The 13636-nt window shown below is 34.9% G+C and overlaps 2 protein-coding genes across 2 annotated transcripts; both read right to left on the bottom strand.

Annotated features, from left to right (window-relative positions):
- Nucleotides 1-5681: 5681 nt before the first annotated feature.
- LOC131671415 (uncharacterized protein K02A2.6-like) lies at nt 5682-6968 on the bottom strand. The gene has a single exon (XM_058947806.1). It carries the CDS (start codon nt 6966-6968, stop codon nt 5682-5684), a length of 1287 nt encoding a protein of 428 aa, XP_058803789.1.
- Nucleotides 6969-7292: 324 nt separating this feature from the next.
- On the bottom strand, nt 7293-9707 carry LOC131671406 (uncharacterized protein K02A2.6-like). The gene has a single exon (XM_058947794.1). It carries the CDS (start codon nt 9705-9707, stop codon nt 7293-7295), a length of 2415 nt encoding a protein of 804 aa, XP_058803777.1.
- Between the last annotated feature and the right edge of the window lie 3929 nt (nt 9708-13636).

Genomic DNA, 13636 nt, shown 5'->3' with positions numbered 1-13636 from the left:
GGGTATCGTCGCTTGTACAACTCATACAGCTCAGACAAATTACACAAAACCAATTTTTTTTGTACATTAATTCGTTTTCCATCGTCTTGAACAACAGATTTAAAATCTTTTTTTCCAGGTAATTGTTTCGAATTTTCTTCACGTTCATAAAATTCGATTACTCTTGTTTTTATCATATCATCTAAGCTCGGTTTACCCGGATTTTTAGCACAATCCTTATTATTTTCATTTGTTTGTAAATTTTTGGCACTTGCAACGACGTACTTAGAAACATCAAATTCCTCTGATATTTTATTCTTAGACCAATCGCTTGGTAGTAATGAGACATACTCAATTTTTCGAGCCCTGAAAGTTGATTTACAGCAAAATAGAAAAAGAATTTCAAAACGAAAGTAAGATGCATACAATAACTTCATGCGAATCGCAGCTTACGTATTATTTTCCCTTCGGATAGCATTTTTCAAATTTGTTATAATGACACTGTAATCGTGGATCACTTTATCGGATTCCGTAACGGGATTGACATTAAAATCAGACTTGAATTTTTTTCTAACCACCTCTTGAATTTCGTCAAGTTTTGATGCAGAATACGATGATGTGTCTAACCTGCGCATATAAATACACGATTTGAAATGAAATAAAAAAGACTTGGATACTACGTAGAAAAATATGATAGTCATTGAATTTACAGTTTTCGTTTCACTGGGGACATACCCATCGTAATATCTATCGAAGTCCCAGGATTCACATCTTGACTGCTTAAAGTACTATCAGAAGTCTCGATTTGAGATGATTGACTTGGAGATTCCAACTCTTCTTGATTATCAATCGGAGTGTAATTTCGTAATTCTTTACGACAATTGGAACAAAGTAAATAAGTTTGGTCTGCATCTTTAATTTTCCATAAATCAGTTGCCGGAAATGAACATAAATCTGAGGTTTCTCGCGAGTCTAGAAAAATAATGAATCTATGTAAGGAACAGATCTATTAACGTCAACTATGATGCTTAATATTGGCGTGATACTTACGACTGACAGATTTATTAAACGGATTACAACAGACCTTCCTTTTTACATTTGACGACATTGTTGCTCTATTAAAATAAACAAAATAGCAAACATATGACGGAGCTTTCCGCTCGCTAATATCCGGCTGCTAACTAAGAACTATACCGAGTGTTTCCCGCGTTCTAACCTATTCTTGTATGCGTGGTTAGGGTGCATACTCATAGCATTAGAGTATATACTCATGAGACAGTCAATCAGATCGTGCATGAGTAAATATATAGTATTACCAAAATGCTCAAATACATAATAAATATTCAATATTATCATTAGTATTAGTACAAAAATACATTTTGATCATCAATTACAAGTATAGCCACATATAATGTGTACATATATATGTTTACTCATACATACATAATATACGAGTATGAGTATATCCATGTGAGCTGATATTTTATCACTGATTTTCACGCGTAAATTCGATTGTTTAATTTTCGGTTTTATTTTTTATACAGCTAACCCAATCCGTCCGCAAAAATGTTAATACATGTTTTGATGTAAAATTTCACGAGGAATTGATTGGTGAGGTCGATTTTGAAAAGAAAGTTGGGGTAAGTAGTCAAAAATCGATTTTTCTGAAAAAAACGCGTTTTCATCCTAGATAGCGTAACTTTTGGGTCGTGAAAATATTTTTATTGAAAAGCTGTGGAAATTCTGCGTATGTATGTATTTTTTTCAAATTATTTTCACTAGTTAGACATATTCGAAAAAAAAAATAAAAAATAAATTTCTACGAAAATTAAAACTTCAAAGGGCTACCTAGGGAGCGCAAATAACTTTTAGGGCGTAAATGGAGTGGATTGTACTTGTATTTTATGTGAAGAATCGATTCCTTAATGTCAAATAAGATTTTGGAAACCCAAAGTTCCAAACTTGGCCGATAATATGAAGAATGACCCATATAAATAATGTTACACCTGCGCTTGATATAATAGCGTGCTACAGAGCTCCGGGTCTTATGCTTACGCAACAGTGCTCGGATACTATCGTAAGTAATGTAAACAATAATAATCATTCCTTACTCGTAGGCGATTTCAACGCACATAGCACGATATGGAATTGTCGATACAACGACTCAAATGGATCAAAGCTTTATAATGCAATAGAAACGTATGATTTAATCATACATAATGATAATTCGATAACTTATATGGATATGCGCAATAATTCAAAATCTAATATAGACTTAGTACTTTCTAATACAAATTTATCTGACATACTACATGTTGAAGTATTCGATGAGACTTGGAGCTCTGATCATTTCCCGATTTTCATAACAATAGATGCAGAAAAAGTTTGTATAAAAAAAAATCGTTTAAACTAAAAACTATAAGTACTGATTGGTCAAAAGTAAATGAAATATTAAATAAAGAATACCTAAGCTTATTACAACTTGATTTCAATGAAACTCAACCGAGTAAACTATACTCTACTTTTGTGAATATTATTACATACGCAATCAAATTAAGTACACCTAAGTACAAAACTAAAAGAACTCGATTCAAAAAAAGTAACCCCGTACCATGGTGGGATTCTGAATGTGCGAAATTAATACGACTTAGACGTACATGCTATAAAAAATGGGAATGTACTGGTAATCTAGAAAACTTAGTAGAATACAATAAAATAGTTGCGCTTATTAAAAAGACTTTTAAAAAAAAGAAAAAGGAAAGTTTTCATAAGTTTGCTGCTAGTCTAAATTTTTGTACAAGTGCTAAATATGTGTGGAATAAGTGCAAAATATTTAAGAGTCGATGGATTAAGACAACGCCACTTAGTACTAATAAAAATTTACAGGTACAAAACGTAGAAAATGCTTTAAATAAAATCTGCCCGCCTTAGGTTAGCACTAATCCAAATAAAATATATGTATGTCAAAAAAATTCCTTTTTTGATGTACCTTTTAGCTTTGCTGAGTTTAACCTTGCATTAGATTCAAGAAACGCCAAATCTGCATCTGGCATGGATGGAATCGATTCTGGTATTTTGCAGCTTCTTCCAATCAATTATAAACTCATTTTATTAGACATTTTTAATTTGATGTATGCAAAAGGTGAATATCCGCGGACTTGGCAAGACACATTTGTACTTTTTATTGAAAAAAGCGATGGAAAAACATTTCGCCCGCTAGCCCTAACTTCTTGCCTCTGTAAGCTTTTCGAGACTATGATAAAAAATAGAATGCAATGGTGGGTGGAAGATAAAAACATATTACCGGAAAACCAATGCGGCTTCCGTAAAGGTAAATCTTGCGTGGATAATATTAGCAATTTAGTTTTAAAAATCATAGAAGCGTTTTCGGAAAAAAAAGATGTGCTTGCAGCTTTTTTAGATGTGCAAGGTGCATTTGATCATGTAATTATTGATATCTTATTACAAAAACTTGCTTCTATTGGATGTTCACAGTCACTAGTTAAATTTATTAGTTTTCTAACACGTGAAAGGAATATATTCACTGAGAGCTTACAAGATAGTCACAGAAAAGCCTACAAAGGCGTACCTCAAGGAGGGGTTCTTAGTCCCTTATTGTATATAATTTACTGCTCAGAACTTACAACAAACTTACAAAAAACTGTGCTTACTTCGCAATTTGCAGATGATTTAGCCGCATATGTAAAATGTAAATCTATAAAACGCGGGAAAAAAATGTTAGAGAAATCTATATTTATTATAAAAAAGAAGCTACTTGAACTGGGATTAGAAATAAGCGACGCTAAAACGATATTTGTACATTTTAACAACAAAAACATAAGACCAGGTAATACAGAAATAAAAATTAATGATATCACTGTAAAATCTAGCGATAATGTAAAGTTCTTAGGCATAAATCTTGACTACAGTTTATCATTTGTAAAACATGTTAATATAGTGCAAAAGAAATGTATCAAGGCGATGAATATTATTAAATTTTTGTGTGGAACTTGGTGGGGATCATCGCCAGAAACACTAATTGTATTATTTAAGAGCTTTGTCAGATCTATAATTGATTACGGTCTCTTTATTTATTATCCAAATCGTGTAGATTTAAAGTATAGATTAGAAAAAATTCAATTCGCTGCTATAAGGGCTTCATTAGGTTTCCGTATTAGTACACCAACTAATATACTAATCGCAGAAGCAAAATTAAATACAATTGAACACCGGGCAGAGCTTTTATGCAATCAATTTCTGGCCAAAATATTATCGAATGCAGATTCTTTAACTACTAAAACTATTAATCGTTTCTACAACATTATAAAAAACAAACTAAGAGTACAAAAAAATCTTTATGTTAAAAACATTGTAAATAGTACAAATATTACAAATATTATAGAAACTCGGGAGAAGTATAATATATATTGTAATAAATATGAATCAATAACTACTACAATCCCATATAATGTTGATACTGGTAAAAAATTAAAAGATAAAAGCGATCCAAATGTTATACTTAATGATATAATAAAGAAAAGCGATGCTCTAGCAATATTTACAGATGGTAGTAAAGTAGCAGAAGCTAATTGTGTTGGTTGTTCTGTACTTTGTCCTGAACTCAATATTAATAAAAAAATTTCAATCGAAAAACATGCCTCTGTATATACTGCAGAATGTGCAGCCTTATATAACGCATTTGAAATTGCTCTAGATTATTCTAATAGAAATGTATTTATTTTCACAGACTCACTTAGCGCCCTGCAATCATTAACATCTTTAAAAAATAGTGTAAAGACTAATTTTTATATTTTTAAAATGAAAGAAATGTACAACGAATTTATAAAGAAAACACAAAACGCTAATCAACTGAAACTCTTTTGGATACCTGCTCATACAGGCATTAATGGCAATGAGAGAGCAGACGAACTTGCTAAATCGCTACACATTCAGAATACCCAAATAAAACTAAAATTCCATTCACTGATCTTACAGAAACCTTTAAAAAAAGCAGTTTTAGAAATACTGAAAAAAAAATTGTAGAACAAGGAAAATACAGAGGCAAAACATATTTTTAGTTATATTATCAATCCAAGCAAAAATCATGGTATTCAGGGGTAAAAAACTTGAGCAGGGGTTTTATAGTCACTGTAAATAGATGTAGATCAGACCACTATAATCTTGCATATTCATTAGCACGTACTGGTTTTATTGATAATCCTTTATGTAAATGTGAAACATCTGATCAAACTTTAAATCATGTTATTTGGCAATGCAAAGAATTCGATACTCATAGACAAGGACTATTTAAATCCCTGCTTAAATACGGATATCAACCGCCATATAACATAGAATTGTGTTATGTATCAAACAAAAGGGAAGGCAGAGAAATAAGCAGGAGCAATAATTAAGAATGGATGTACATTAATAACCGAGATTTATTGAGATACTGATGCAATAAATGTCAAGCGTGTTACAAGCATGGTAGCCATTTTTTAGTCCCTCTGCGGCTCGCTCTGCAGCCGCTCGCTCGACTTCCACACACACATATTTTGAGGCACACACATACGCGCAGACCGTTTTACCCTAGCGCCCGAGTACACTTACGCTATTGCCAGAGCTGGCTTGCTTACGCTCTATACTACATATGTATCTTAATATGTATATATATATAACACTTCCCCGTGTAAAGTAGAAAAGCTCTACGAGCTTTTGTCTTCAAAATAATATTCATTTTCGGGGTAGCGTACGGGGCTTTTGGTTTTACGCTTAGGACTAGAACTAATCGACTCGCTGGTGCCTGGTTCAGGAGCGTTTATGGCTATTGTAGGCACTGCTTTAGTCAAATTACCAGTTTCATATAAGGAAACGCGCTCGGAATCAGGCACGAAGTAGTCGGAGTTATCACATGATTCAGTCGCTTTTACCGCAGAGATTTGATTTGCGTGTCTGGTACAAATTTTTCCATCACGCAGTTCAACCTTGTACAATAAATTACCCTTATGACCTAAAATCTTACCAAAGAGCCATTTAGCACCACTTACATAATTACGGACTAGTACTTTTTGGTTATTGTGAAATTTATTGAAATTGTTTACAGGCAATTTTTTGTTTGGTGTCGGGTTAAGTAAGTCTAATTTGCCTCTCATCTTTCTCCCCAAAAACAATTCAGCCGGCGTTTTGCCAGTTATACAATGAGGCATATTTCTGTATTGAACAAGGATCTTCCTTATGCTATCCGCAATATTAGTTGTATCACATGCTTTCTTTAAGGCTACTTTTATCATTTGAACAAACCTTTCTGCCTGACCATTTGAAGCTGGGTGATATGGTGCGGAAAATTTATGCAAAATGCCGTGTTCTTTTAAAAATAACTCGAATATTTCAGCTATGAAAGTTCTACCGTTGTCGGAGAAAAAGATTTCCGGCAGGCCAAATTGAGTGAAAATATCGAGGCATACATCGATAGTGGTAGAAATTAGCATATTTTTGACAACTGATTTGATTTCTGGCCACTTAGAAAAGGCATCAACAAGAATAAAAAGATACACACCCAGGAACGGACCGGCAAAATCAACATGGACCCTTTCAAATGGTCTGGTAGCAGGTTCCCATGGATGAATGGGTACTTTGGAAGGATTGTTACGATTAAGTATGCAAGATTCACATGAATGAGCCACTTTTTCAATGTCTTTATCAATGTTGGGCCACCAGCAATGACCTCGCGCTAAATTTTTCATTTTTACGATACCGAAATGTCCGGCATGCAATTCCTCCAGAACTCTCTGTCGAAGCTTTTCAGGTATGACAATTCTATCTTGTTTAAACAAAAAATTATTTTCTACAGAGAATTCTTTTGGATCGACATTCCAGGTATCTTGGTGACATAGTTTCTTGCCGTTACAAAGGCTGTTGATTACATATTGTATCTTTACGTCGTCGTTCACCAATTCACGCATGTTGAACGCATCAACAGATAAAATATTCATGGTTTGCAAATGAAAAACATCAATTTTGCTTAGGGAGTCCGCCGTATCTTTCTCCACAGTTACGGGTAACCTAGAAAGGCAATCCGCGTTACAATTTAATTCTGATTTACGATATCTGATGTCGTAATTGAAACCTCGGAGAAAAATGGCATAATGTTGCAAACGCATGGCATTGTATGCAGGTAGAGCTTTATTTTGATTAAAAATTTGTACCAACGGACGATTATCGCAAAGGAGAGTAAATTTTTGACCATATAAGTATTGGTGAAATTTTTTAACACCGAAGACTATCGCGTACGCTTCTCGATCAATTTGACTGTACTTTTATTGTATTGTATTTAATTTCTGAGAGGCGAATTGAATGGGTCTTTCACTACCGTCTTCGAAGCTGTGGGAGATGACTGCGCCGACTCCTACTGGACTAGCATCTGTGGCTAGTATCAAAGGTCTCGATGGGTCAAAGAATGTCAAACAGGTGTCACTAGTAAAAGCAGTTTTCGTGGACACAAAGGCTGTTTGACATTCTTTGGACCAAACAAATTTACAGTTTTTTTTAAGCAGGTTGTATAACGGTGCTAACAAAGTGCTAGCGTTTTTAATGAATCTACCGTAGTACATGATCATTCCAATGTAGGTGCGTAATTCCGAAACGTTTTGAGGTTGGGGCATATTTGAGACAGCTTCAAATTTTGCAAGATCTTTATGAATGCCTTTAGCGTTAATGATGTGACCACAGTAACAAATTTCTTCGTCGCAGAAGGAACATTTTTTTAAATTAATTTTAATATTGTGGTCATCCAGAATTTTTAGCACAGTGTGAATCAGAGTAATCAATTCGGAAAGGGACCTGGCAGCCAACCTCAAATCATCTTGGAAGACGCAGACACCTTTGACAGAGCGAAAAAGAAAATTCATACATTCTTGCCAGATGGCAGGCGCAGCGGCTATACCAAATAACATTCGTTTAACGCGGTAAAGTCCGCGAGGCGTGTTAATAGTGAGCAGATCTGCCGTCGCTTCGTCAACCGGAAGCTGGATGTATGCCCAGGCACAATCAATTCGAGCAAGACAGGTACAACCAGTGAGATCCATAAACATTTCCTTGGTAGTGGGCATATGACAGTCATTGACAATTAATTGTGGATTCACCGTGACACTGTAATCGCCGCAGACTCGGACATTGCCATCTTTCTTCAGGATGGGGACGATCGGAGTGGCGTAAAGTGAAGTCGATATTGGTTGCAATATGTCGCAGGATTTCCAGGCATTCAGAGCTGAGTCGACCGGCTTAATGAGACGAAACGGCACACTTCGAGCTTTAAAAAAAATAGGTTTAGAATCTTTCTTGAGTTTTAATGAGACTAAACCCAGCCCTGTAATAGGAGAAAAATCCTGCCGAACTACATTTTTATATTTAATAGATAATTCCTTAGCAAAGGAAATTTTATCAAATTTATGAATTTTTTTAGTCTCAAGTGAAAGTACAGGAGTAAACAAGCATTGAGCACCTTTATTAGATATGAACTTGTGAATCCATTCACGTCCACACAAAGGTGAACGGTTTACATCAGTAAGGTACAAGTTTAATAAAAATTTTGTATTTTCAAAATTTACCGTTACACCGATGAAACCGTGTACATTTACATTAGAATTACAATAAGTTACCAATTTTATGGAGGCACGCTGCAGGCTGGACTTTGGAAACAATCTTTTGGCATCCTGAAACCACATCAGAGAAACAGCTGCGCCGCTGTCTAACTCAAATTCGACTGTTTTGTCTTCAACAATGAGCTGTTTCATGAATTTTTCTCGGAGAGGTAAATTGTTGATTTCTTCAGTATCGACTTTGCATATGTCCATTAATTCCTGTCCATAGTAATCGTCGTCCTCGCTTTCATGGTCGCACACTTGATGTACTTGGTTGTCTGTGTAGTCGGATTTGGATCTGCATACCCTAGCAACATGTCCAGGTTTGTTGCAAGAAAGGCAAACTGTGGAAACCGGTAATCGGCAGGCATTTGCTTTGTGGTTAGGATTGCCGCATCTGTAGCAGTAAGGTTTCGTAAAATCCACCGGTGGTATTTTTCTTTTAGAATTAAAATTGTTTTTCTTCTTATGTACATCCGTCCTTTTCTTCTGAGCATGTAGATAATTTATGGCGGGTGGATCTTTACGAAAGCATGACGTCTCGCGCTCGCAGGTTTCCATCGTGAGTGCTGTAGTGACTGCTGTTTCAAAGGTTAAATCTTTGGTTTCGATCAACCTGCTTTGAATACGAGGAGTGACTAAACCGTAGACGAATTGATTCCGAAGAGCTTTAGACGTGTGGCTGCCAAAACCGCAATTTGCACTCATTTTTGTGAGAGCCGTTGCAAATTCTTGAATGCTCTCCCCTGGTTGCTGTTTGCGTGAGTTGAATTTGAAATTTTCGGCTATTTTAAGTACCGGCGGAGCAAACAATTCTTTTAGTTTAGCCACTAAAGTCTCGTACGACTTTGAATCAACTTGATCATCACCGAATGTGTCACATAAGGCATCATATGCGGCATCTCCAACATAATGGAGCAGAAACGTTGCCTTATCGGCAGTACTAACCTTCATGATTTTAATGGCACCTTCAAATTTCTTTTGCCAACGTACCCATTGCATTTCTCCTGGAATGAATGGATTGATGTTTACGGCACTGGGACTAGGTGCAGCAGGTGCAGCAGTAGTAGTAGTATCATTATTATCAGGCATCTCTGATTTAATTGTAGAAAAACTTGTAATTCTAGATTTTGCAATTCTAGAGGAAGTGTTTTGAATTTGTCAGTATTGTTGACGCACACGCGCACATTCACTAGTAGGCACTAAAATGTATGAACACAGTTTTATATGTAATTTGTGATTTGTATGTATGTGACGCGCAATTGTAGAATGTATGTATGTATGTAACGCACGATTTTCTAACCTCAAAAGAAAATACGTGTTATGCACTGAGACAGTAGAAGCAGAATGTATGTAAGTATTGTAACATACCCGAACACTCGTAATAAAACACTTGAAGTAATGCAGTTAAGTTATTATACCCCGTAGTATGCACCACGTGTATTGCGAAAGGCAAAAATTTCACTATCACTTTCGATACAAAAATATAGTAGAAAATAATATCCTCGTCGCCAATTTGTTATGTATCAAACAAAAGGGAAGGCAGAGAAATAAGCAGGAGCAATAATTAAGAATGGATGTACATTAATAACCGAGATTTATTGAGATACTGATGCAATAAATGTCAAGCGTGTTACAAGCATGGTAGCCATTTTTTAGTCCCTCTGCGGCTCGCTCTGCAGCCGCTCGCTCGACTTCCACACACACATATCTTGAGGCACACACATACGCGCAGACCGTTTTACCCTAGCGCCCGAGTACACTTACGCTATTGCCACAGCTGGCTTGCTTACGCTCTATACTACATATGTATCTTAATATGTATATATATATAACAAATCGTTATTAGAAATAATAGATATAAAAGCGTTAAAATCTATGTCTGCCTTTTTGAATGATGGTAAACTAAAAATATGAAAAATTGTGAAATACTTTGTAACATGAGAGTGTATAACCCTAAGTAAAGGGTTACAATAAATTAAAAAAAAAAAAAAATTTCGGAAGTATTTTCTAAAAAGAATTATTTAAATTAGTTAATAACATTTGAATTATAATCAATTTTCATATTTATAACGGCTTTTTTTCTAATCTTATAACGCAATTATTAGATTAATTATCTAAGATTTATAAATTATAAACTTGTCATTATTAAGTATAAAATTAACGCTTTCGTTCTATATACAACTTATTGTTTAAATAAATTATGAATTGTTTATTTATTAATAACAGTTATTATTAAGCTGTTATCAATGAAACCAATTCTTACTCAAGTTATGTATTAACTTATACAAGTTCATTTCTTATTCATTTTGCATTTGGACTATTTACATTTTTCTAATAATTCATATTTGTAATGTAATAAATAAATTAACTTTGCATATTAAAATTCATTATTATTGAATAATTAAACGGAATTCGTATGACTATATTCTAAATCTACGTACTAAAATCTATATAAGAAATACTTTGTTATATTAAAATTATCTCTAATTAACATATTTTTCTTAATACCAAAAATCATTATATCTATATCTATTACTTTGTGACGTCGCTTTCCTTATTTTGGTTATAAAGTTAGACTCTTGTACTAATACAATCAAATAATCAGTGAGGTGGCGCCGTTTAATGTGCTGATTTGAGTAAACAGATAGATGCGTTTGACGGGTTGCGGTAATTCAGTGATATAATAAACTAGCTCATAGATAGGACCGTTACACTGTTTGCTTGCTCCGCTAGGTTATTATTTTTTGGGCTGTACGCTTGGTTTGCGCTCTCTGCACTTATTGTCGCCCAGGTGCTTCCAGCCCCCCTTTATCCACTATACTATGGCTCAAACGGGCTAACACCTGTTAATTACGTATCAACGATTCGGGATCGCTTCGACTTATTGGTTATTATCGCTTTCGGCCCTAACTTACATTAAATATAACAATTAATAAATATGTCGAAGCGACTTCCTTTTCCCCTTGTAGGGTGTGCACCGCTCAAAATCTCGTATTGACACCCGCTCAAATCTTCCTAAGCGCTCGCGTAATCGTCTCTCTCTCCCGTCAATTACTTTCGACGTACAATCCTATACGCTAATAACGGGTCTTAATACCGGTTGGGGGCCATGTAACGGGGAGGATTAACTGATGCAAATTGGGTTTGTTTAAGAACAATCTTCCACGATGCAGAGCTAATCGCCGCTCCGTTAATTACGTATGAGAATATGTGTATTCGCCTTTACGATTGATACTTTCGATCCAATGTCTCCTTTTCAATAGAGTTGAACTCACCTTGAGCCATCTAATTTGTAACACTTTCTCTTAGGTGTAGACTAATGTTTTTTTTCCACTATTCCCTAGACAAAATCGGTTTAAAAGATATCAGATGACGGATCTGTTAAATTAAAGGGAAACGAAAGAACGTAATGCGACGAATAAAAATCAATCCTTTTATAAGAATAAAAGTTACAGTCTTTTGTGGGACGAAAGACTTGCGAACGCGTATAAGATTTACAATTATCCGAGGAGAGAGAGAGAGGGAGAAAATTCGAAATTCTACCTCGAACAACAACGCTCGGCGTGAATGCGATATTATCACTTGCGAATTTAAGTGAGGAATGATACCATCACGCTGAAAAAAGGTGGTGCATCTACTCTGCGGTGCAATTACGGTGATCAGCTAACGGCCAACGGTCAAACTTCCATATGAAGTGGCCTGACTGCTGGTTACTGATCAATTAGACAGATTCAAGTCGGGATTATATTTTTTTAGATTTCTTCATACCTTTTTATGCGATTCACTCTTCTATCGATGGTGAGATCCGCTAATTCCAGGGCTCCCTCTAAAACTGGCATGCGGGGGCCTATTTATTTATTGTCTAATATTAGATGTCTTGTTGCAAATATTGCCAGAAGATGAAACGAGAACACTTTCTGGTATTTTGCATAAAAATGAAAAGATTAATTTGTTTCTATGACAATTGGTTGTACAAACAAACAAGAATAAAAGCAAGAGTAAAAACAAGAGTACAAAAAACAAACAAATAAGAGGGGTTTTAAGGTTTGATGTTGTTACAACAGGATTTTTGCAATAAAAATGCAAAGCTCCACTTATTATGATAAGAATTAATAAACAAACATGGCAATTCAATTTGCGCTTTTTGCGACGAATCAGAATTCATCACATATTAATTGTAATCTGCAACAATATTATCAGAGAGGAAAATCAGATATAGGTACAATTATTAAGAAAGGAGAACTTGCGAGCATACTTTGAAAATTATCTTCAAAATTAGTACTTTACAATGCCTGTAAATCAGTAAATTTAGCCAAATTCTTGTATTCGTCATAGGTACTTTTTGTTTGAAAAATTATCAAGAAAGGAGTAAGCGACGCCAAAAATTTGATCACGGAATGGAATTTCTGGTAGGAGTAGAGATTGAAGGTAGGAAGCAGAGGATGGGAATGCATAAAGATGCAAGATAATACTTTAAAGAGAAGGGAACTTTGTCATGGAGGTGGATTAAAGGGAGGATATTATATTTGAGGTAGTGATCTGGGGTTTGAAGATATTCTGTGATAGAGGCGAAAGCATTGACATTAAGAGGGAAAGGGACAAATGGTAAGAGGGAGAAAGGTACAGAATTAGTGAGTTTCTCTGTCTCTATTCGGGTATAGAATTATTGAAGTTTAAATACTTTAATCTTTTAGCTGTGGGGGTGGTTGTTATATGGACCACTCTTGAGACATAGAATATTTGAAGTTCTTAGAATTCAAATTCTTCTTTGAATTTTTTAATTATTTTTTACGTATTCAGCATATCAAATTACATACGTAAACCGTCTAAAAACTTGACTTATAGTAGGAATAAAATTTGACCTTCAAATGGTGATTATCAAGGTCAAGGGTGTCTGCTAGAATTTCATTACTATTTTTTCATATTTAATAAATATCCTCTCAAATCTTTATAACAAAAGAGTGAGTGATTACATTGTACTTTACGTTGCCTGCGGGGCTGATCGATATATGGACCAT

Source organism: Phymastichus coffea, unplaced genomic scaffold (assembly GCF_024137745.1).
Source record: "Phymastichus coffea isolate CEN01 unplaced genomic scaffold, Cenicafe_Pcof_1.1 PCOF00009, whole genome shotgun sequence".
NCBI lineage: Eukaryota > Metazoa > Arthropoda > Insecta > Hymenoptera > Eulophidae > Phymastichus > Phymastichus coffea.
Note: the sequence above shows the minus strand (reverse complement) of the source record. Positions and strands in the feature narration are given on the sequence as shown.